General features: G+C 39.4%; 1 protein-coding gene across 3 annotated transcripts; it reads left to right on the top strand.

Annotated features, from left to right (window-relative positions):
- Positions 1-8,866: 8,866 nt before the first annotated feature.
- pan2 (poly(A) specific ribonuclease subunit PAN2) lies at positions 8,867-22,894 on the top strand. 3 transcript variants are annotated; one of them, XM_031290262.2, is made up of 26 exons: positions 8,867-9,009; positions 9,483-9,788; positions 9,905-10,074; positions 10,225-10,345; positions 10,496-10,573; positions 10,659-10,929; positions 11,504-11,849; positions 13,162-13,258; positions 13,869-13,988; positions 14,103-14,222; positions 14,324-14,452; positions 14,578-14,777; positions 15,260-15,408; positions 15,541-15,647; positions 15,764-15,862; positions 15,990-16,078; positions 16,439-16,583; positions 16,701-16,838; positions 16,971-17,030; positions 17,130-17,220; positions 17,308-17,465; positions 19,060-19,203; positions 20,464-20,643; positions 20,788-20,881; positions 22,282-22,473; positions 22,607-22,894. In XM_031290262.2, exons 2-26 carry the CDS (start codon positions 9,501-9,503, stop codon positions 22,639-22,641), a joined length of 3,621 nt encoding a protein of 1,206 aa, XP_031146122.1. In that variant the 5' UTR covers positions 8,867-9,009; positions 9,483-9,500; the 3' UTR covers positions 22,642-22,894. The 3 variants fall into 3 exon arrangements, with proteins under 3 accessions (XP_031146122.1, XP_031146120.1, XP_035863693.1); XM_031290260.2 differs by having other exon boundaries at positions 22,282-22,485; positions 22,607-22,641; XM_036007800.1 differs by lacking the exon at positions 8,867-9,009 and having other exon boundaries at positions 9,501-9,788; positions 22,282-22,485.
- The last annotated feature ends 2,897 nt before the right edge of the window (positions 22,895-25,791 follow it).

Raw genomic sequence — 25,791 nt, 5'->3', positions numbered from 1 at the left:
TGTACTTGTAGATGATTATTTTCACAGTATTTTTTACACATTTACAGTTTAAATAAACAAAACCTAAAAAAAACAAATAACAACAAAATTATGTGTTACAAATTTACTGAAAAGGAACTTTAAACCTTTATAAATGACACCATTTAATATATTTTTTAAAAGTACCACAAAAAACTGCCCAGAGGTTAGCAAACTGAATTGCATATAGTAGTTGGTACAAAAGTGGTTTGACACCAGTGGTGGAAAGTACTTAATGGACACTTCTGGTGACATTCTGTAGTTTTTGTTTTCATATATCCTAATAACAAGTATTGTCAAAGCCTGATATTCCCACTGTGCCACAGAGCTCCATTGTTGTCATGTTGCACTGGGTTTAGTCTACATCGACAACGTTTCATTTCCAGGATTGTTCAGGTGCTGCCGGAAATTCTGCCGAATGTCCCTCTTTTTAGGCCGGATGTCCGTTACCTTCCGCTTTCTTTGTGTTGTAATTTTAATCTTCGGTGGATTTATGAGGACTATGGTTAACTGCTCCTCAGATCTCTGCAGGGTAAATCCAGACAGCTAGCTAGACTATCTGTCCAGTCTGAGTTTTCTGTTGTTGCACGACTAAAACAACCTTTGAACATACACATGTTCCACCCAAATAAGTTCCTTCCCAAGGCTATTTTGCAGAGCACCGTTGCTCCGTGCGAAGTTAGCTTCGCCCAAGACGATTGTGATTGGTTTAAAGCAATGCCAATAAACCAGAGCACGTTTTTCTCCTATCCAGGAATGCTGGGTGGACTAGCCAGACCCTCCTACGCAGCATTGTGGAGGAAGGTCTGGCAATGCGAGACTACACTGGGTGACATGTTATCTCAACATGGGCAGAAAAAAAGCACCAAATCCACATGTGAAAATAGTCTTGGTCGTTTTACTCCAGCTTTAGATCATTTGCTAAACAGTGCCCAAGTGTTTTAGGAAATAACTGAGCACTTTTCTTAAAAATGAAACTATATAATATATGTGATCCCTTTTTAAAGACTTACGTCATCAGTAGGAATCATTTGCAACAGAATGGCTGGGAACTCATGTTTTACTTGAGTATTTCCATTTTATGCCACTTAATACATTATTTTTGCACCACTAAAATATGATATAAATTAAGGCAAATCTTGCACCATTGGCTCACTTTGCTAGCTTTGTTACCTGTGTCAAAATCTAGTTTTGTCCAATGAAACTACCGCAAACTAACCCAAATTAAGAATCTTTCCATAGGAGGGCTGGTTGCACTGGACTTCATCTCGCTTGCCAGACCTATCTCCACAGTGCTTCGGTGTAAGGTCTGGCCCCTCCACACATACCCTCCTGGATAGGAGAAAAAAACGGCCTGGGTTGTTTGCATTTCTTTAACCAATCACAATCGTCTTGGGCGACGCTAAGCTCCGGATGCAGCGGTGATGTATCTACAAATTGGTTTTGGGAAGGAACTCCCACCAATCAGTCCCAGAAAAGTCCCAGTTAGAGAGTAAATGCCATAAACATATTATTTGTAAATCTTTGCAATCATTCCCAGAAAGAACCAAGCAGGCCTGCCTTGTTGCACGATCCAACTTGCCATTTTCAGCGAATCGCTTGCTAGTTGAAGTTTGTCGATGTTTCCCAAACCAACAGAGTTTTGTAAGGTGAGGGACATCCGGCGGACGATCCGGTGATTATCTGGTAAATGAACTTTCGTCGATCCAGACTACACTGGACCCAATGGGACCTCAGAGACAACATACACATTGCACTTAGGGACAGTAAGCAGTGGGTTAAGAGCATGTTTTTCCCTTAGGGCCCCTAATAGCTTATATTGGCCATGCCTCTCCTCTACTGCATACTCCTTTGCAGATTCAGATTTTATATGCAAAACAGTAGTAGTTAAAATGAGCCTCCCATCGGCCGCCTACAATATGTAAAGGTTGCGCTTACACATTAATACGGTAATAATCAGTAAAAAATAATATAACATACAGTGTCTAATTATATACAATTAGGAGCATTCTGCACAATGAGTACTTCTACTTTTGATACTTTTAATACATTTAGCTGATATTACTTCTGCACATTTACATAAGTGCAATTTTAAATGCAAGACTTGGCATTTTTTTGTTTACTTAACTCTATTTGAATACTTCCATTACTGCTTGTGACCTCACAGCCTATAATGATTGATACCATGTTTTTTTTACACATAGATAAATATCATCAGGATAACTGTACATGCAAAAGGACTAGTAGGAAATGTGACATTAATTTGTCCAATGATGCTCAAATTTCACTTTTATTTTAATATATTAAATTACTTGACTGAGGGGCGGCCTCTAGCTCACGCCTCTGAGCGTGCGCCCTATGTAGGCTGAGTCCTTTGCAGCGGCGCAGGTTCGAATCCAACCTGCTGCCCTTTGCTGTGTGTCATCCCCCATCTCTCTTTTTCTTGAGAACTTAATTGAGGAAGTAACCAGATGGGAATGTTTGTTGTTGTTGTTGGCTTATCCAGCGAAATAAGTACCTGACAAATCAAGATCAAATTGATAAACCAAGCCTGTTAAACCAGTAACCCAACTTTTACTGTATACTAAAATGTATTAACACCCACCCCTTAGATTAAATGTCATGTTTGTGCACTAGTGAAAATCCTAGTTCGTAGTCAATATAAAGAAAGAGCCTGGTGCAAAATCTTGCTCAAGTACGTCATCGTTGTGGAGCTCACAACAAAAACAAACACAGTCCGTTACCAGCTGTTACTCAGTGGATTGCTTCCTGGTAGCATAAGCGGATTGTGTAGAGAAACTAAATAAGGAAGTGACATCACAAATGACACATACATGTGCGGGACGTCCTGAGGAACTTACGGTTGCTGAGTCAAGTAAAAAAACACTGACGATGTCTAAACTGTACACAACTTACAACCAGTATCTTTTCATATTGTAATACATTCAAGTCGAAGTGATTATGAGAAATAAAGTGTCAGTAATAGTAAGTGGATTTCCTTGCATTTTTGCATAATTTAGTCATAAAATGTGGTCTGATATAACTCAAAGTCACAATAATGGATATGCATCTTCCTAAAATAGTAACATAGCAATTGCATGTTTTGGTGTATTTTTTTTAACTATTTGCTTAAACATGTAAAAAGTCAGGTTGGAAAAAGAAAGTGAACCCTTGATTTTAGTAACTAGTGAAATTTTACAGTAGTGACCTGTCTTGCATGTGTTAATCACATCTCCACATTGGCCACAAGGAATTTTAGACCATTTCACCATACAAAACTGTTAATTATATTGATATTTCAGGAATGTCTTTCACGAATGGCTTTCTTCAATTCATGTCACATAATCTCAATTGATTTGAGGCCAGGATAGACCTTAGTGATTCTGAAACATTACTTTTCTTATGTCTAAGCCATTTTGTTGTTTATTTTTCATTATATTTAGGGGGATTTTGTGTTACATCTCCCAACTTCTATTAAGCATCAGATAACTGACAGCTACCCTGAAACTTGAACATGTAAAAATGATTTTCATACGTTTACGTATACGTTAATATATCACGATATTCTTGACCTAGTACCTCGAATAGGATATTTTGAAGATATTGTAGGGTTGACAATTGGTGCTTTGACAAAATATTTTCACAATGAGATTTTAGATAAATAATCATCAGTAATGTGGATATAATAACAAGGTTGCAGCTAGAGCAGTCTGGTAGGTTCAGAAAAGTACATCACTTTACTGTAATGCAGCCTTTAAAAGTAGGAAAAGACAACAATTATGCCATATTACGATATCCAAAATCTAAGACGATATCTAGTCTAATATGACGATATCTATATATTATTGATATATTGCCCAGCCCTAGTCTGGATGTACAGGTAACTTATTAACTCTTCTGAGAGAGGAATTGTTTATCATGATTTCTTTCAGCTTGAAGAGATGAGTGTCAGTAACTAATACTGTAAGCACAATATTGCAGTTGAATTGCTACAAGTCAGGTTTTTCCCTTCAATGAACTGTTCATTGAAGGGAATAACCTGACTTGTAGCTTCTCAAGCTTTTCATGCTCACAGCATAATAAACCTTTTTCACATAGGTTACCTAAAGATCTTAATTCTGACAATACCCTCTGGTCCATTACTAAACTACATTTATCAAAAACAAATAGAGGACCTCAACAGTTTGCTTTTCTTTATAATGAGCACTGCAGCTTCACAGAACCGCTAGTGCATCTTGTTATATGCTTACTTTAATATTGTTATTGTGTTATTTTATGCATGCATTTATTTCCTTTTGTTTGCGCACCTTATTTGACCATATCATGATGATCTCACCTTTCTCGGGAAGCACTTTGGAAAGTCTCTTTTTAGACAGGTGCTAAATAAATAATTTGGGCCATGGCAGATATGCAGACACTCCATCATGTAAACAGCAAAGTTGGGAGTTTCTACCCTCAAAGACAGGATGAGAGGTTGAATAAATTCTGGATATTAAGTCACTTGGGGAACAAACTTCCGTGTTGAGCAATCCGGTACCTTTAGCTCACTACTACTTCCTCTTCCTTGACGTCACACCTTCCTTTTTTGTATTGAAATGTACTACCAACACACTAACATTGCATCATCAGAGTGTGTGAGTGAAAAGAAGTGAGCATTATAATAGAGACACTGACTGGGAGGAAGTATGCAGGAAGTTGTAGATCTCAAAAGAGCTGCAGGAGTGTTTAAGGAAAGCACAGCTTCCTCCTTGTCTCAGCATGTTTTGTAAATTCATTCACAGAAAAGTGCTGGTAACTTCCTAACTCACCTGAGTGAGGAATTGCTCATCACGATGCTTGAAATTCAAGGAATAATCAGCATAATGACATAATTTATGAACACACACGATGAAGAAAGTCATATTGTTGGTTATGAATATTGTCTTTATTCTGCATAAAAAGGACATAACTGGTTTCAACAAATATCAATAAATAAATGCAATAAATATGATTAGAATAAATATGTTAGATAATAATTCCATTGGAAATACATGCCATGTATACATGGCAGAAACAAGAGTGGAAACACTATTATCAGCGACTGAAGGCTGTACTGGAAACTTTGATCAATGTGATCACAGAAGGGGTGCTTGTACAATTCACAGCTGCATATCAGCGAACATTTAATGCTCTACATGCACTTATGAGCGGAGCCTGTGTGATGAGCCGGATCACCAACAGCAAAGACTCGAGCGGTGAGGATGGAGAAGGAGTAGAGCCTGTCCATGGTGTAGTGGCACAGCAGAGCCTCCTGCCACTGAGCAATGGGCTGAGTATCTTCTTTACTGATGTGGGACTCCTATATAACCAGAAAAAAACAACTTTGTTACCAATTTTGATCTGATAAATGCCGCACAGACTTCTGATAAACCTGTCTTTTTTTTTTTCTTTTTTTTTTACATTTAATTTCAGGCGACCGAGCTTACCTTCTGGTCATCCATCCCTGGCTTTGACATCACACACTTTCTCATGTCTTTGTGCAGTTTGTGCATCGCCGGCTTCATTTTGCTGACAAACTCTGAGCAGCTTTGAAATCCAGCAACCCTCTCCACTGCAGAGTTGTATCTCATCAGGACATCGAGTATCTTCCCAAGACATGTCTGAGGAGGAAGAGAAAGACGTCACATCACAATCAGTAATTCATTGGGTTTTTTTTTTTGCTTGCTGTCACTGATATGATTGCATATACTGACATTCATGTGATATTTATTTCATGTATTGTTGGTTTTGTTGCTTACCGTAGACTGCTGTTTGAGGCTCTCGGGGTCACACATGTCTTTGGCCTCCATCCAAACAAGAGCAGTGTCGAAATTTGTCTCATGCTTGGATCCATTTCTTGCCTTTACAGATAGATTTGAGACAAACATGCTCAGTAACAATGTTGCATTATATAAAAAAAAAAACAATAAAGATATCAAGCAATGCATGCTGGTATATTCTGCTAATTTAAAGTCAATATACCTAAATAAGTGGAGCCAATTTAACACTAATGATAGTTTCAAGTGAGAAAAATCTGCCCAGTCAGCACTTCTTCATTTAAAAATTGACAATAAAATAGCTAATTGCTAATCGCTAATATAACATACTCTCATACTAAGATAACAGACTCTTAGTTAGATAAAAGACATGCTTCAACATGAAAATATATTTGTTAAAAAAAAAAAAAGCATACATAACATAATTTGAGTGAACAAAACATATTCCGGAGGCTGTATGGAAATGTTATTTCCAATATTTTGAGTGTATTTTGCAAAAATAATAAAATAAAAACACTTACCTCTATTGATACAGTTTGGGCAATGTGATTGAGTTCCAGAGAGCTGCTCCGCACATCCGCACATGCATCTTGCAGAGAGTGCACGGCTGGAGCGCAGGACGCAGCCGCGAGAAGCGAGAGGAGAGCAAGAGTCGCGAAACAAGAATCCATTTGTGTGTGTCTCTTTTTTCTTAGTGAGCTGTGTCCGGTCGGTGTCTCCTGCTGTGAGTGATGTGAGTGTTGTGTTGAGCCTCCGCTACTTTTAAGTGGCACACTATGACTTCACAGGGCTTTCCCCCATCCCTCAGGTGAGTTAATGTTGAGTGCAAATCAATAATGACGTAACGCACAATCAGGAAAACTGAGCAATATGAGGTCAGAATAATTACATTATATTATGTAATTGTCATTGACACAAAAAGGGAAGAAAAAAAACCAGTGGCGGAAGAAGTAGACCCAGATTTACTTACTAAAATAAATAAGAAATAAGAGATGGGAATACTGCAAAAATTACTTTATTACACGTGAAAGTCCTGTATTATCAAAACATGCGTAGTAACAGTTACTCAGTATGCAGCATTGCTTCACAGTGTTATAGAATATTATTCAGTTTTCATCACTAACGAAACAAGAGCATTTAAATAATTTGAGATACTTCGTATACTACTGGGTAGATTAGTAGTACTGCATGTAAGTGTATCATGTTTTTATATGTAAAAAGTAACTATAGGCCTAAGTTGTAGAAGTAGTCTATAAAGTAGCATAAAATGGATATACTCAAGACAACTACAGGTATATCAAAACTGTACTTAAGTACAGTACTTGAGTAGATGTACTTAGTTACTTTCCACCACTGAAAAAGGCAAGGTAAACTTACAAGTGTATGCAAGTATGAACAAGGTTTTTGTTTTTTTTCAATTCTAATATTAAATTAAATATCCCTCTGTTTTTCATATTTCATGTATTTCCAGATCTCCAGTCATCAATATGGGGTTACTTTAATGCCAAATACTCAATATTAATATCAGAAATGATTTACACTTATAATTTAATACAACTTTGTGTGTGTGATAGACAATACTGGTAAGTGTGACACACCAATTAACCTAAATGTATCCTAATCAAGTTTCACATCTATGGCTATGTCGAGGAAGTGAGATTAACCTTTACATTACAGTGTGAAAATGAATGAATTCTCCTCACTGATTGGACAAACTTTCCATCTGTGTCTGTGATCTGCCCCTCTGCTCTACCAGAGAAAAACCTTTGCCTTTCAACTGAATTTTTTTTTTTAAGGAAAGGAAATGATAAGGGAAGGCATGCAATATTTTTGTGCTTCCCTAATCTTTCCCATTTATGGTTTTACTAGTAATATCATTCTCTTAATACATCCATGGGTGATATAGATATAATGCAATTGACTCACTTAGCGCACCAAACCATGATCAAACAAAGCAGACTTTTTTGTCATTGATTTATTTATTCATTAATTTCAAACATTGGTAAATGTGGAAAGAGTACTGATAGCCTACTACCAATTTAAATGTACAGAAAACAATACATTTGCTGCTCAATTTGTGGACTTTTAGTACATGGACGATAGTTATACTAAAGGTAATATTTTGTACTGTTTAGACCAGGGCTGGAATCATTCAGTAGGGGGTCCTAGGGCAAACTTATGCCGTGGGCCCATTTTAACCACCCTTTCATCCCAGTCCCATTCTTTTAAAACAAGAATTTGACAAAGGGACCCTACGTAAAGCCTTTATCATTTCAGTTTATTTAGTGCTTCTATGATGCAAACTCTCAAAACAAATTCGTAGGGCTGCAACTAATGGTAGTTAAACTTATCGATTATTCTGCCAATTATTTTTTAATAAATCAATCAATTTCAAATGTCTTGTTTTGTCTGATCAACAGTCCAAACCCCAAAAGATATTTAGTATAATATGATATAAAACAGAAAAAACAAACAAATCCTCTCATTTTTAGAAAGTTGAAACAAGAGAGTGTGTGGCATTTTTGTATGAAAAATGACTTCAATGATTGAATCAATTATTAAAGTAGTTACCGGTTAATTTTCTGTTGATCGACTCGTCGATTCTATGGATTCATAGCTCTGCAAATTTGCAATTCATTAAATTATCTCAAACTAATAGCCTGTGGTGTTAGCCTACTCAGATATTTTACCTGAGTGAAAGTAGCAATACCACAGTATTAAAGTACTCCATTAAAAGTAAAAATACTCTGTTCAAAATCTTACGTATGCCTACAGAAGTAGTGACAGCAAAATGTAGGCTACTTGGAATCTCAAAAGTACTCATGTAAAATGTCCCCGTTCAGAGTTCTATTCATCATACACAGATATTGAAATATATTACTGATATATTTATGTAGAGTTGAGTTGATTTTAACAACCTGATATAGCCTACTGTTGGGGAGTAAATCTATCACAATTTATATTCTATAAACTGATCATATGTTTTATGTATAAATCTTGAACTAAAAAGTAACCAGTTACTAATAGCTGTCAGATAAATGCTGAGGAGTAATATTATTGCGGGGACACTGCGGGTCTTGAACGCACCCCTGTTTGCTCCGGAAGTGTTTAATTTTTAATTTTTTGTGTGTGCATGTTATTGTTGTGAAGGCAGTGAGCATGGGTTCCTCTACGGTAAATCGTATCACAATAGGAGGTCGGTGTAAACTTTATATTGATATTTCAAATCGTTCATTATTTTTGAAACACAAACTCTCCAGTAATGTGGGTATATGTTGGATAGCAACTGACAAAATGTGCTGTCTGTCTGGCTCACGCTAACGTTTGCTAAATAAGCTAACCGTTAACGGCAACTAGCTGACCAATAATGAGCCACAACTGTTGTAGCTAGCTAGCTAAGTGATGAAACATTAACTTAGCTTTTTTTTTTGGACACATTTCAGTAGTGAATGCAACCTTGGCTTTGAAGCCTTTTTCTAGCAGTTCACTATATCGTTAGCTTCTGGGGCTACTGTTAGCCAAGCCAAAGCTAACATTAAAGTTAGCCTAAAGATAACCTTATGAGTCGATACAAGTTAAGAGTAAGAGTTTGGTTTATTAAAAACTTTTTTTTTAGTTTATTAGTGAGGGGTGGTATTATTGTTTACAGAAGGTGTCTTTCCTCTGCAGGTTGATTTAGCTGTACCCATGATGAACTTTGACGGTCTTGACGCTGGGATGGGTGAGTACCCACCCAGTCTTCACGGGACTCTGGACTCGGGGATGGAGCCCTCCATGGACCCCCACCTTAACCCCAGTTTACTGCAGGGTGTGGAGCTTGACCCAGAGGGGCTTGCCGTGACAGGCCCCGAGTCTGTGCACCTCATGGAGGGGATGTTCTCAGAGCTACACAGTGCAGTTTCAGAAGTTGGCATCCCAGTCACAGCAACACATTTTGATCTCCAGGAGGAAATGCTCTGGATGGGAAACCACAGAGTAAGATTATGAATTGATTATAATGGAATATAGACTTTCTAAAACATGCCGGCTGCTTAATTAAGATAGCTTAATGAAGAAGCATAAATACTTATTCCTTCAATTATTCTCTTTAGGGTCATGTGACCTCGTTCTTCGGACCTACAATGGGCCGCCACTCCTCTTTCCAAGCACATGCAGCAGATGACATCAGACACATTCAGAGTTTGGAAACAGGCGTCCTGTTCCTTTCCAAGTGTAACCTTAAATGCCACACTCGTGGGGGCCTTGTTATGTTTGATTACCCGTAAGTGTCACAAAGTATTGACTGGAACAAATGTCCTTGTTCTTTGATTAGATTGATTTTAGACAAACTGCAGCCTTAAACTTATGTATTCTCTCACAGAATTCATTGATTCAAGTTTATGATTATTGATAATGTATGCGTGCATTCCAGGATGGAGGAAGGAGCTGATATGCACAGTCTTCTCATGACCGATAACAACACCTTGCTCATAGGTGGATTACAAAACTATGCGGTTGAATTTGACTTGAATACGGTTCAAGAAACTCAAAAGGTGAGAGATTGGGATAAAGTTTATCAAGATCCAGAACTATCTATGCATGCATCACAAGGCAACATGATATAATTTGCCATTTAATATAAGAATAACATACTTAAAAGCAAGTGATTGACTGTTTACTGTTTTGTCATGCGCACTTGACAGTTCTCTGTTGAGGTACCTGGAGTGGCAATAATGCGTCAAACCGGTCGTTTCTTTTTCTGTGGACACACCTCTGGCAAGGTAAGGACGACTTGATCAAATCAGTTTGTGAAAAATATTTTTCTGGTTTACAGAGCACTCGCATTCACCCTGTGTTTAAAAACAGATAACCCTTCGGGACTTGCGTAGCTTCAAGACGGAGCATGAGTTTGATGCATTCTCTGGCAGCCTCTCAGACTTCGACGTTCATGGAAACCTTCTGGCTGCGTGCGGGTTCTCCAGCCGAGGGATGAATGGGTTGGCGTGCGACCGATTCCTCATGGTGTATGACCTCCGTATGATGCGAGCTGTAACGCCCCTTCAGGTGCATGTGGACCCCCTCTTCTTGCGCTTCATTCCGACCTACACGTCACGCCTGGCGATCATCTCCCAGACAGGTATCAGCCAGGCAAAGTGGGGTTACCGTCATGCCAGTTCTGTTATCAGTGTCTTTGTAGACTTATTTCTCTTGGAGAGTTTGGTCAATAAATGTGACACATGCTTAACATTATAATAACATCATTTTAGTATTTTAGCATCACACTCTAATACCTAAGTAACTACAGTAACTGTCCAGGCTACATGTACCAGTATTTAGTTACCGTTACCACCTTAGTAACTCAGCTAATTGAGTGAAAATGTTTCCTGAATACTGTCACATAACACCACTAAACTGTGCTTTACTATGCTAATTGCAATACTATTTATTCATAGTTGCATTATTCAAGTGCATAGTCATAGTCACATAGTCGTACGGACAAATATTCTTCTGGAAATTATTTATTCTGTTTTTTATATATATTCATAGAGCGCTATTGATTACGCTGTTTTTATCTGCGTTTTTAGAAGGAGCGATACTCGTAATTTCGTTCACGCTTTACATTTCTGTGTTTTGCTGAATGACAATAAAAGGAATCTTGAATTTTGAATGTAGCTTGGAAGTAATGTTCCACCTCCTGTTTATTCGTCCAGGTCAGTGCCAGTTCTGTGAGCCCACTGGACTCGCCAATATGGCAGACATTTTTCACGTCAACACTGTGGGCCAGGTGCTCATGAGTTTTGACGTATCGTCCAGCAAACAAGCCTTGGCCTTCGGGGACTCTGGGGGATGCGTGCACCTGTGGTCGGACGCTCCAGAGGTTTCATTTAATGACTACTCCCGGGAGACAGAGTTTGCTCTGCCTTGCCTTGTGGACACGCTGCCTCAGCTGGACTGGAACCACGACCTGCTGCCCCTCTCGCTTATCCCCATGCCACTGACCAGCACAGAGCAGCTGCTGTCGGAATGGTCCACTGCAGTGGCTACACCCAGCCCCAGGTAGGAGTATACTACTGTATTTGTCTTTACCTCAGCTGGTTTTGTATGACTGGTAATTAGAAACGCTAAATGAAAGCAACAACACTAATATGTATTCTCGGTGTATCCAGAGATTATGTAAGTTATTCCTCTGCATCTTAGAGCTCCATAATTGTCCACACACATTTAAAAACACACCAGTAAGCCACACTGTGCACTAGTTGAAATGTCCCATTTTTATATAATTCATGGGCACTACAGTTAATCTGAAGTCGACCTCAAATACACCATCCTCCTGCTGGAAATAATCACCAGTGCACCAAATCTGCAGCCACAAATTGTTCCCAGCAAATACGTTTTTTAATACCAACTGTTTTAGGAACTTATTCAGCCTTTATTAAAAGTGAAACTATATATTAGTGACATGTTCTGTGGGAACCAATGGGCTTGGGACTAGGTGCAATAGACAAGATAGGGAAGTTGGAAAGTATTGAGAGACAGATGAACGCATTGTTGGTTTTAGTCGCTTTGTGGGATTTGCCGACAACAGCAGTAATAAAGAACATTGCCAGCTTTTTCTTTTAACTTGTGGTGAACTTTTACATGTCAACATCAAACCAACATCACACTGGGATGTATGATCTCCCTGCACATACCATGAAAATGGCGTGGAACTTATTCATTTCTCTTTTCTGCAGCTATGACTAAATAGTTCTCTTGAAGTTATGTCAGTGTTTGACTCTGTCATGTTGTGAGTCACAAATGGAACCATTTGAAACAAGTTGAGGACCACACATCACATTTGGATATAACTGATTAACTGGTATAAAATCTGTATTAAAAAAAATTATGTTAGTTTTGCTGTCCAGATTTCATAAAAGCGATTTAGCAAATGTGTAAAAAAAAAGTATTCGTTGAATAAAACGTGACACATTTTCAGTCTAAAAAAGGATTCTCATTGCTCAGGGGAAACACTGAAGAACAAACACTTTCCCATGCCAGGGAGATTAGTTAATATGTAATAGCACAATCAGATGGTGCTTATTCATTTTTGAGAGCCTTCAAAGGTAGCCCCACTCAGTTACCAGTTTATTATGTACCACAATCCTGTAATAAATCTTACCTTCAAGGTTTTTCTAATATGAGTCTACCCTTATTGATGTACATGTAGCTGTTGTTTAGACTGCATACGTTAAAGCTAGGTGTACCTAATAAACTGGCATCTGAGGGTATCACTTACAGCATTTGGCCAGTAGCGAGCGTTCCCTGTTTATTTTTTAACTGCTCCCATTTATTAAAGGTTTTCCTCTAAAAACACTGTTCTTTCCAACAGACGAGCTCCCCCCGTGGACCCAGAAATCCTGCGCACAATGAAAACGGTTGGCTTCATTGGTTACGCAGCAAATCCTCGTACCCGGCCACGGAACCAGGCATGTCGAAAACATACAATGTCGATCTTTACTTTACATCAGCCATTTGTTGTTGTGGAAGCCATCAAAAAACATGAAATGGTTAAACACATAAACAACAAAACACATATTTTGTTAACAGCCTTAGTGTTGTGTCATTTCCACTATATTCAGATTTGGAAAACAAACTAATTAAACTAATTAGCAGTGTCACGTTTGTACATAGATTTCAATTAGGGCTGCTCGATTATGGAAAAACAATATAATCACGATTATTTCAGTCAATATTGAAATCATGGTAATTTAACATGATTACTCGTTGACTTCTGGAAAGATGTTGCAATTATTGAACTTAAAAAAACAGTGGAAAAAGTTAAATAAACAGTAAAAAAAACAAAACACAACTGTGAAATTTGCCTTAATACTTTTCCTATTTAAACTTTATTTTTTTCATTCAGAACACAAGAGAAAATAAGAGTTTACTTGCAAAATGTAATGAGCTAAATAATTGTTTTTCTCGATTATTCTGTTTTTGTGATCATTGGGAGCCAAAATCATAATCACAGTTACATTTTGATTAATTGCACAGCCCTAATTTCAATCGAATATCTATTTTCTGTGTTGGTTTCAGGTTCCTTACAAAGTTAAAGATGTGGAGCTTGATTATGATAATTACAACCAGGTCCCTGAATCACCAATTGGGCGTGATGAAGAGCCACACCTCTACATGGTGCCCAAAAAATACAGAAAGGTTCGATGCATTTCATTGTGGTTTTTAGCAGATTTTTTATCTTAAAATATTTTTTTTTTTACTGTTGCTTTGTATAAAAATGAAAAATATTGTTTGATCTTTTTGCGGCATCAGGTCACAATTAAATACTCCAAACTTGGACTGGAGGACTTTGACTTCAAACATTACAACAGAACCTTGTTTGCTGGCCTGGAACCTCACATCCCCAACGCCTACTGCAACTGCATGATCCAGGTAAGAAACAAGGAAGGGTTTTAGTGATATTAAATAAAGATTGTTGTTTTTTTTGACCAATGCAGAGTTGTTTTTCTGCTGTTTCTGTGTTGGCACGTTAGGTATTATATTTCCTGGAGCCAATCCGGTGTCTAGTGCAGAATCATTTGTGCCAGAAGGAGTTTTGCTTGGCCTGTGAGCTCGGCTTCCTCTTCCACATGTTGGATTTGTCACGAGGAGATCCATGTCAGGTACATATTTGTTATTGTTACTTTGAATAACAGAAGTTTGATCCCTAATCCACATTGTGTTGCAACTGCACATTGTCTCCCATGTAGATTTCCCAATCCAACCTCTTCTATCTCCTCCTCTCAAGGCCAGTAACTTCCTCCGAGCGTTTCGTACCATCCCAGAAGCCTCAGCGCTGGGTCTGATCCTCGCGGACTCAGATGAGCAAACGGGGAAGGCCAGACTCGGCCGCTTAATCCAGAGCTGGAACCGCTTCATCCTTACCCAGCTCCACCAGGAGACACAGGAACAGGAGGGCCCACAGGCCTACAGGGGAGCCAGCAGCAGGTCAGAGCAGTCGAATAAAAAGCTTCTGACACGTCCAGGACAGAGTCTGAAAGTATTCCGGGCACTAGGGCTGGGTACCGAATTCAATAGATTTTAGGCACCGACCGAATTGCCTCTAAAGTATCAAGTGTCTAAAAATGCCTCATCATTCAATACCCAACTTCAATACCTAAGGAGCATGCCTCTACCAAGATCTAATAATAATAATGTCTGTGATTGGCTGTTTAGCGTTACACGTCGTAGAGACACGCAGGAAAAACTTGTTGCACACAGAGACGGGGCTCACGTAGTATGAGCTGAAAAATAAATAAAAAGATTTGTGCCGGAACGTGCAATGTTGTAAATTCTTTTTGTTTTATAAAATTGATATTGTAAAAAAGTATTGTTAAGGAACTGGTATCGAGGTCACGGTATTGGTACCAGTATTTGAATATTTTTGAACGATACCCAGATTGTGTTGTGTCGATGATCCATTTATACAGTTCTCTGGGTTCCTCTGGGGAGTCCGCCATCGGAAAACTGTTTGGATGTGAAGTTGAGAACAGCAGCCTGTGTCGCTGTGGCAAGGAGACGGTCCGCTCCTCCCTCACGCTGCTCTTCACCATGCATTACCCTGAACAGAACTCTCAAGGTGCGTTTAAAGTGCTCTTTCACACTGCTGGGCAAGGATAGTCTTGTGTAGCTGTCTCGCCCTGAGACACTGGCGTATAGGGAACCTGGGGCTGATAAAAGACAACATATTCATTTCTCTTTGACTCTTCAGAAAAAACAGTAAAGGAATACGACTTTGCTGAGATCTTGAAGAAAAGCATCTGTCTGGAGCAGAGCACTCAGGCGTGGTGTGAAAACTGTGAGAAGTATCAACCCACAGTGAGTTACAGCTCCCATGCCGACCCATCAGCAGCTCATATTACCAGACAGTACATCTGACAGTCTGATTTCCACCCTATTCTGCATCATGACAGTGTTTCTGCGTGCTACTGTAGGTGCAGACACGCAACATCCGATGTCTTCCAGATGTGCTGGTCATCAACTGCGAGGTGAACAGTGCTAAAGAGGCTGAATTCTGGAAGGTTCAGGCCGAGGTAACTGAATACATGTCATTTTGGCTTCATTTCCATCCTTGCAAGTTTCCAATGCACTTTTAAGATTAATTCATGACCTGCCGTTAGTTAAATGAATTATGTGATTGTTTTTCTTTTTTCTTCACAGTATGCCTTCAACAAGGCCATGCAGAAAGAGGCTCAGGAACCTGCAAAACCCAAAGAGCCCCCACCCATGCCCACCGAGTGGTGCTTGGAGTAAGATCCCTTATAATATCAAATAAATAGGGTTGCATCATTGGTTATTTCTATTGTGGATTAAGGTTTTTGATTAATTCAGTCAATAAAACATCCGAAAACGGTAAAGAAAAGCCCCATTGTAATTTCCCTTTGAATATCTTGTTTGGTTCCAAACAAGAGCCAAAAATGATATAAAAGAGAGGAGACCATCAAATCCTTAAGAAGAAAAGCTGTCTCTATCACGTCTGGCAAAAATTGATTTAAACAATTTATAGATAATCAGTTTAGTTTCTAATCAATTTTCTGTCTAGCAACTAATTGACTAATTGTTTCAGCTCTGCAATTAACGTATCACACAAAAACTGTACGTCCTTGTAGCGGGGAGGACATGTGCAGCATGGAGGGCATCACCTTCGACACGCGGGCGGAGGATCTGCGACACGTCTGGATCCCTCTGACTCTCAAGATGTCCATCAGCAAAAGCCAGGGACTGGAGATCAGCAGCTGGCCCGAAGGAGAGGAGGTGAGCAAGGAAGCGTTTGATTAAAACACTGATTTTGATTCTTTATTTTTTATTTTTTGTAAGGTTAAGATTTACAGTACATGCAACTAACGACTCGTTAACATGGTCTCCGATCAGTTAAGTGCTGCTGAAGAGGAGGAGGGCGCCTCTGTTTACGACTTGGTGGTCACGGTGCCTCATATCCTGGACGCTCGCACAGGTGGGAACTTGGTTGCACACATCAAGGTGGGAGAGACCTACCATCAAAGAAAGGAGGTGAGCTTACATTAGAAAATACAGTCTGAGAGAGTCTTGCTTCTGCAAAGTTGAGCCAAAGTGTCGATGTTTTATACTGGGTCAAATCAAATCTGCGTTTGAAAACGGACTTTTAAAATGTTTTTGTTTCAGGGAGTCACACATCAGCAGTGGTACCTCTTCAATGATTTCTTAATTGAGCCAATTGACAAGGTAAATATTTGATTTAATTTATGCTAATGAAATGTCACGTTTGGAGTCCTGTAAAAGTATTGTGATTTTTTTTTTTTTTTTTGGTTTTGTTCGTCAAAGACCGAAGCTGCTCAGTTTGATGTGAGCTGGAAAGTGCCAGGCATTCTGTATTACGCCAAGAGGAACTACCACATCAAATACGACCTCCGCAGTGAGTGTTAGGACATTACATCTGGAGATTTTACTTGTAGGTTGGCATTCATTCATTTACTTGCTCATGCTATGCTGTTTGCCTCAGTTAAAAATCCCATAGACGCCAGCGTGCTACTGACGGAGGCCTCGTTGGCTCGGAAGCAGCGGAAGAGTCACGCCACTTTCATCCCCCTCATGGTCAGCGAGATGCCGCAGGCCAATGACTTGGTGGGGCTGGACGCGGAGTTTGTCACGCTCAACCAGGTGAGTCTGGATTATAATGCCACTGTGTGTTTACCGCACTCTGTCACACAGGATGATGACTGTTTACAGGTGTTGGGGTGTATGACTGCATATGTGAAAAATAAGCCTTTCGTGGCTCCAGAGGGAGCTGTGCATAGTCTGATAAATTTGCGCTGAATACTAAAAGTTTGAAAATTAAAATAAATCTTGGGGTGTGGAGTTAGAAAGAAGTGAGACCTCTGTAGCTCGCTTCTCATCTCTGCTGCAGGCTAGTGTCTCAAAGCTACAATAGCTGCTACTAGCATAACGCACCCAAATCTCTGACGCAGTTGGAATGTGGCTATTGTAGGCGTTAGGTTTTGAAAAGGGAGAGGAATGCGTGGAATAAAAAAAAAAAATATCTCTGGTTCTGCTGCATAGATTTTCATCCTTTTATTGTTTTCAAACTGTCCATCGCAAGTCCGATAATGAGTACTCTTCAAAGTCTTTGTCATGCACATGCATAGTTGTGAAAAGTCGATTAGAAACCCGGTAACCCATATACTACTCCATTTTCGTTTGACATTGGTAGTTAAAGGTGGAGTCTGCGATTCTAATCCATTACACGTTTTGTCAAATTTAGCGAATATCTCCTCACGGTTCGCTAGCTTTCCGTTCTGTTTGTGTGCTTAAAAAAAAAGGTGTTCATACTAGGCATGGGCCGGTTACCCGTTTCAAAGTATATCGCAGTTTGAAAAAGTCACATTCCTGCGGTATGAGCTGTTTTTTATGTCGTCAAGGACAGAACGTGCAGTTTAGAAATCCCTCTCCCTGCCAGTGTGCAGTGTTTTTTTTTACCCAGGCATTTCAAAATAATACATTTTAAAGTTGTAATTGCAATACCGTGAAACTGTGATACTTTTGCTGAAGGTTACCATACCATCAGAACCTCATACCGGCCCATGCCTAGTTCACCCACAGCCCTGGCTCTGTAAATGGGAAACAGACAAAGCATCTCGGACCAAGCCACACAACATTATTGTGTTCGTGCTGGTGCACAGGACAGGGGAAAGGCCATGGATGTGTAAAGAGAGAGGCAGTGGGAGCGAGGGGGACAGTCAATCTGGCACATGCTAACGTTCTGAAGGAGCACTGACGGGAGGCGGTGTGTTTGTTTGGATGTTCAAATATCAACAGTCTTTCTCCAGAATCGCAGACCCCACCTTTTTTATTACTGAGGTCTGTTTACCAAATTATTCTTTTTGATTTCGTTGTTTGTGACAGGAGTTGAGTTGGAGTGAAGTCTTTCATAACAGGACAAAAAAAAATAACTTAATAACTTTTCTCTTTCTGGCAAGGAAACATGGACAAACGGATATTCCAAAAAAAGAGAAATATTGGCCTGATATATTATGAAAAAAACAAAATGATAGCCTAACTTGAATCACCTCAATGTGAATCATGCTTTATTGTTAAGCTCTGTTTAGAGAAAAATGTTTTTCATATCTATGATCAAACATTATTTTCACATTATACAGTGTGTTTATGCTCATAATAATACTGTTTTTGTTATTAAGTCTTAATCTTCATGGAATAGGACCCAATAAAGCTGACCTATGACTGTGTGTGTTTGCAGGAAGAGGCAGAGCTTCGCAGTGACGGCACCAAGTCGACCATCAAGCCCAGCCAGATGTCTGTGGCCAGGATCACCTGTGTGAGGGGCCAGGGGCCCAACGAGGGGGTGCCCTTCATCGATGACTACATCTCCACTCAGGAGCAGGTAAACAGCCAAAAATACAGGGACGTGTTAAAGGAAGTGTTGAAGGTTGTGCAAACAGGATACCCCTGACTGACACCTTTTTCCCCGTCACTACCTCTATCATGTTGCCTTCATTGACATTAAACAGTGTCCTTTTGTCCGTGTTGATAAAAAAATAAAAAATAAAGTATTAGCATTACAGAAAGATTTCCTGATCTTTTCTTGTGCTCGGGTCACGATGATTGATCCCTTGTCCCTTGTTTGTCTAGAGCAGAGATGCCCAAATTCTTTCATATCAAGGGCCAAATTCTATCTGGATGGAAGGCCATGGGCCAAAAATAAGATGTTAAGATAGATGTTAAAGAATACCGTAATTCTTTGTAGATAAAACTTACTTATTTAATGGGGAAATTTACCAGCACTGTGCTTTACAGTACATTGCTGTAAAACTGAGATGAACCCTGGTGTTGTCTTCCCATCAACCATGAACTTGTCCATCCAGGTCAAAATTGAAAATGATGTATTTGTCACTTTTTCCATGCTTTTGGCACTTTTTTAAAAACCTGAGCTGGTTTAATAATAGGTTTTAAACTTATTCTTGGAATTCATGGTCAACAAACCTCATTTATATGAAATTATACATACGGTTTTAGTTAAAAAAGCAGAAATTGTGAATTATTTTAATTAATAGTTAAGATCAGAGGATGTTGAGTGGATCACAGATGGGTATATGTCAAAGTTTAGTTCGGATACTGTTTTGAAACCATTTAAAAAAAATTTCAAATGCTATAAAATTGAATAAAACACCCAAAAATGTAATGAAAGTAATCATTCATTTTACCTGAAGAATGTTGTATGGAACCATCCATGTTATTTTTGGGCAATTTGGTTGAAAGAAATCCATATTTCTGATATAAATCACTTTGAAAAACGGGTCAAATTTGACCCAAGGACAACACAAGGGTTAAGTACTTTTTGGCTGCACAAAATGTACGTTTCGTAATCATTACGGTTAGGATTTTACAGCACTTTCAAAATAAGAGGAGATTAAGCACGAGCATGTCAGATGCCATGCCGGGCCAAACCAAAGGGAGCACGGGCCAAACTTGGCCTGCGGGCCCCAAATTGGGCGGCCTTGGTCTAGAGTGTACTTTCTGCCCACTTCATAGAAAAGTCTTTATTCATTAGTTACGAAACATTAACCCTGAAGAAGAGGTACAGTACAAGTTGTACGTGTAGTATGTGTAGACACCTGACCCTTCTGAATGTCTGTTCTCCCAGGTGGTGGACTATTTGACACAATATTCTGGCATCAAACCAGGAGACCTGGATGCAAAGATTTCTTCAAAGCATTTGACCACACTGAAGTCCACGTACTTAAAGCTGCGCTTCCTCATCGACACGGGAGTCCGCTTTGTTGGTCACGGATTACAGAAGGACTTTCGGGTTATTAATCTACTGGTATGTTGTTTCACAACTCAAGTCAGATTTGTTTTGTAAATAATTTAAGTTTACAGTTGACTGTGTAGTGCATGGCAGTGCATACTTAAAACCACTGTAAGGGGATCACAGGTGACTTAAGTCTGTTTCTTTGCTGTTTTTCAGGTTCTAAAGGACCAAGTCGTCGACACGGTCTACCTGTTCCATTTACCCCGCAAGAGGATGATTTCTCTGAGATTTCTCGCCTGGTACTTTCTAGGTAAGTACAGGCGGCTAGAATCAATATTTCAGATCGCAGGACTGCGTGTGATGGGAAAGGGGTCGCTCGCAGTGACGAATCTGCAGAGAATTATCACCCGACTGCAGTTACTTTGACTCTACAGAGCTTTGAAAGCGTCCTTCAGCTCATTGTTCAGCTTTCCAGCCCGCATTTTGTAGTTTCTCTTTCACATCTCACCGCTCGCCGTTTTCATCTGCAGAAGGTGGCAAAGCTCTAACAATCCACTACACAACCTGTTCAGCACCAGACAGCAGACAGACCCAGTTAGAGACTAGCTGGTGAACATAGTGGAGCATTTAGCAGCTAAAGAGACAGATATTTCCCTCAGGAGTTGGTAGAGACACAAAAACGGAGCTGGAAAAGAGTGAATATTGGACTTACATTCATCAGGTGGACAGACAGTGACTCCAAATAAATGCTAATGTTGATCTGTGTCTGCTGGATGTGTAAATAAGCAACCGTACGCTAACAAGTTCACCTTATAAACTGAAAACGTGATAACTTGTTCATGTTTTTACAGCTTGTTTCTGCTGCCTCCAAGTGGCCAAAACAATCTGTGATTGCACCTTTAGGAAGAAAACAATAAAGTAGACCGCAGCACAGATTCAGGGTCAAAGCAAATAAAGCACACACAACTTCATGTCTGCTCCCAAATTATTAACTGATTATCTGACGTTTCTGTGGACAGGCAGGGCGCTTAAATGTCAGTTGGTCGATTGCAGTTGATTTGCAGTTGTTCAAGTCTCAAATGTCTCGAAGATTAGATTAGATTCAGCTTTATTGTCATTGTGCAGAGTACAAGTACAAAGACAAACGCAGTTTGCGTCCAACCAGAAGTGCAAAAAGAGCAGACAAGTGCAATGAGATACACAAAGTATATAGACAGGACAAGAAATATAGTGCAGTGTAGACAGTAGTATACCGTTGGTTTTCAGAAGGTGGTTTAGAGTAATATAAATAAAATATAAATGTGTGCAGTGTATTAGCAGTTACCTTATAAGAGCAGAATAAATATGGCATGTAATATGAACAATGTATGAACAACATGTACAGATATGTGCAATGTAGCAGCAGTAACATTATAATAGTAGTAAGAATAATATGCAGTGTATTATTATAAGAAAAACAATAATAAACAATAAATATGGATATTCGGTATGATCCGTATAGACAGATATGTACAGTATGTACAGCTATGTGCAGTGTGGCAGCAAGTGCAGAAACAGTAACAAGATATTGTGCTTTAATACAAAGAAGTGAATCATTTAGATCATTTCAAATACCCGCATTGTAAACTGGTGCTTAACGGTTGAGATGCAGCTGTGGGAATCATAATGACAAGGCATTCCTAAATGTCCGTTTGTCTGTGTGGCTCCCAGACCTCAGCATCCAGGGGGAAACCCACGACAGCATAGAAGACGCACGCACCGCTCTGCAGCTCTACAGGAAGTACCTGGAGCTGAGTCGCGGAGGAGGGAACGACGAAGTGAGGAAGGTCCTGAAGGGACTGTACGAAAAAGGCCGTCAGATGGACTGGAAAGTCCCGGAATCGGACACCGGAGATGGTCAAGGTAGCCCAAAAAGTACGACGTAACATTGAATTACATGTGGGGGCAGATGCTAATGACGTAGCGACTTCAGAGTAGACGGCTTCATGGGAAACTGAGTCAGAGTGGATTTAAAGCACTCTCCTTCCTTCAACAGGTGCTGCTGTGTTTCCCTCTGTGATGGGGCTGTGAGCTGCTCCGTGACACCTTCCCACTCAACCGTGTTGGCTGACATCTGCTACTGTAGTTCAGTTAGTGCCATATTGTGTACTTATTTGCATTTGCTTTGTGTGAAGTGTTTATGAAGGTCTTTGTTGCCTGTACAGTCCACTTCAGCACGGTGACTAAACAGTTTTAATCATGTCAACATTTTTTACTTTTTGTCCAAGAAAGGTTTTCAGAAAAAAAGGTATGTTGTGTATGTTAGGATTTTGGAGCCTTTTATGAAAAAAATTAAATAAAATTAAATAAAATTAAAAAAAACCAAGAACAAGAAAAAACAAAACATGTTTTTTGGTGCATGTAAATAAATAAATGTATCATGAGCACTAGAAGATGCATTGTGTTTAATACCAGGACGTGGGAAATATATTTTAACGTTATTAACATGGTCTTCCTGAGAAGTCGATTCAAACGTAACAATGCATTTGGTGTCGTCTGCTTCACAGCTTTCTGAGAAATGTGTAGCATTTTGAATGCTTGGTTGCAAAATTTGCCTGTTGATTTTCCTGAAACGTTTACTGGCAGATTAGGGCCGTTCCCAAACACAGGCACCACCAGTACAAGGATGACATTTCTTTATCTGTAGGCTACATGAGGATTTTCAGAAAGCCTACATGCAGTGAGAGTTGAACTGAATGAGGAGAAAAAGTTTCTTTTACCCAAGTTAACATTACATTTTTTTTTTTTTGCACCGGTCATGACTAACCAGCTACAACTGCAAAATGCTGCTCATGCAACCGTATTAACAATATTGTAATATATAATAATATATCAATCCCAGGAGCCATTTTTTTTGCACAAGTACTTTAATACTTTAAATATTAAATACATCTGCCCTTTTGCATAAGTATAAATTGTATAAGTTGCAGACTTTTACTTGTAACAGAGTACAAGTGAACATACTGTACATTACATTTAAAAAAAAATTACACAACTAATTTATAAACCCTTGTTGCGCGCTAAGAGTAGACTAATGTTCATCTTCCATTTTAATTCCAAGCTCTGTCTCCCGTTTTCTTAAACCGGAGCATCGGTTTTGTCAGAGGATTATAAATTATAGAAATATATTTTGCAACTATCTTTGTTTCCTATCCAGTAATGCACATTTAATACTGGATATGACTTTCATGCATTTGTATTCAGTGAATCCAGAATAATTTGGATGACTGTATTTGTCAATCCAGCGTCAAATTCCCCTCCTGTTTCCGTTTGACTTTACTCGCTTTCTGTTTGCAGCTGTTCTTGTGAACAAACTTCCTCTTCAACACTTTTGCATCTTTAATGAACATTTGCATCAGAAATGTCAGATGTCACCTCAGTTTAATCTCTTTGACCTCTGCATGGTGACATGTTGCAATGAAATGAATGTAAAAGGAACGTTTTGAACCAACCCTACAGCAGTGAAACATTAGCAAAGAACCACTCAAACCCCCAGTCCCCCCCCCCTTACCAGTTAGGCTATTCATCAGTCTAGATTGTTTTGAAAAACTCAACAGCAATGTTGCTTTCCAGAAACCATGACCTGGTTACTCCAGATACTCCACAGGCCTGGTTGTGAGCAGTTTTCTCTAGGAACTATGGTACTGTAGAAAGAAAATAGTTTCTACGTAAAACTGCTCCCAACTGGGTCATGATTTCTGGAAAGAGACATTGCTGTTGTGTTTTTTTTAAATGTATGTTTCTGGCGCTTTGAGCACCACAAACCAAGTGCCATCTAGTTCCATTGTATTGGAGAGAAGGCAGACCTATGTCGTTTTGATTTTAGGGTGAACTGTCTCTTAAGTGGTTGTTTTCTTCCACTCTTTGCTAACCTGACTTCCTGGAGGGGGTGCAGGGCAACGTGGTCCGAGGAACAGTGTTGGTTCTCTGGACAGTTTAATGGAGGTAAGATGTTGACATGGAACCTTTTATTTATTTAAGATTATTTTTTTGGGCATTTTCGGCCTTTATTTTGACAGGACAGCTGAAGACATGAAAGAGGAGAGAGAGGGGGGAATGACACGCAGCAAAGGGCCGCAGGTCGGAGTTGAACCCGGGACTGCTGCGTCGAAGAGTAAACCTCTATATATGGGCGCCCGCTCTACCCAACGGAGCTATCCGGGCACCTAACATGGAACCTTTTAATAGACCTGTATTTCCCCTCACTAACGTATTGAACCTGCCATGTGAACAGCTGCTCCTGTATTCTAAGTACAAAATTAGCCTCTTCTGAAAACAGCCCAAAGGATAAATATACATAAGGCTACTTATGTTACTGTTGTAAAACCTGCCAGAAAAGGGTGAGATACAGTGGCAAGAAAAAGTATGTGAACCTTTTGGAATTTCATGGTTTTATGAATAAAGTTGTCATAAAATGAGATCTGATCATCTAAGTCAAGGGTATTGACAAACATAATGTGTCTAAAATAATAACAAAATCTGACCTTTAATATCTTTATTGAACACACTCATTCAATATTCAAAATGGCAGTGGCCAGGCCCTGATGCAGCAAAGCAGGCCCAAATCATGTTTCCTCCACCATACTTTACGGTTGGGATGATGTTTTCGTGATGATATGCCGTGCCGTTTCTACGCCAGATGTAGTGCTGTGGTATTTCCAAATAGTTCAATCTTATCTTTTCATCAGTCCACAAAACATTTTGCCAATACCGCTGTGGAGTGTCAATGTGTTCTTTTGCAAACTTTAGGCGTGCAGCAATGTTCTTTTTAGTAAGCAGTGGTTTCCTTCGTGGTGAGACGTTGGCCAGTTCCAATGATGCCTTCAAATCTTTGGCTGTCATTCGGGATTGTTTCTTGACCTCATTGATGAGTCTTCGTTGTGCTCTTGGTGTCATTTTGACTGGGTGCCCACCTCTTGGTAGAGTAGCAACAGTCCCAAAGTGTCTCCATTTGTAGATTGTTTGCCTAACTGTAGACTGGTGAATTTCTAAACTCTTTGAAATAACTTTGTAACCCTTGCCAGCTTTATGTAAATCAACAATTCTTGATTTCTTGTTTGCAGCGCAAACTCCAAAAGTTTGAGGGGTTTTTATCAAAGTAGCTGTAGTCCACACCTCCAAACTCATTATCTTAACGAGACTCCAGGTGTGCTAAAACCTGACTCCATTTAGCTTTTTTTG

The sequence above is a fragment of the Sander lucioperca genome, chromosome 12 (assembly GCF_008315115.2).
Source record: "Sander lucioperca isolate FBNREF2018 chromosome 12, SLUC_FBN_1.2, whole genome shotgun sequence".
Lineage (NCBI taxonomy): Eukaryota > Metazoa > Chordata > Actinopteri > Perciformes > Percidae > Sander > Sander lucioperca.
Note: the sequence above shows the minus strand (reverse complement) of the source record. Positions and strands in the feature narration are given on the sequence as shown.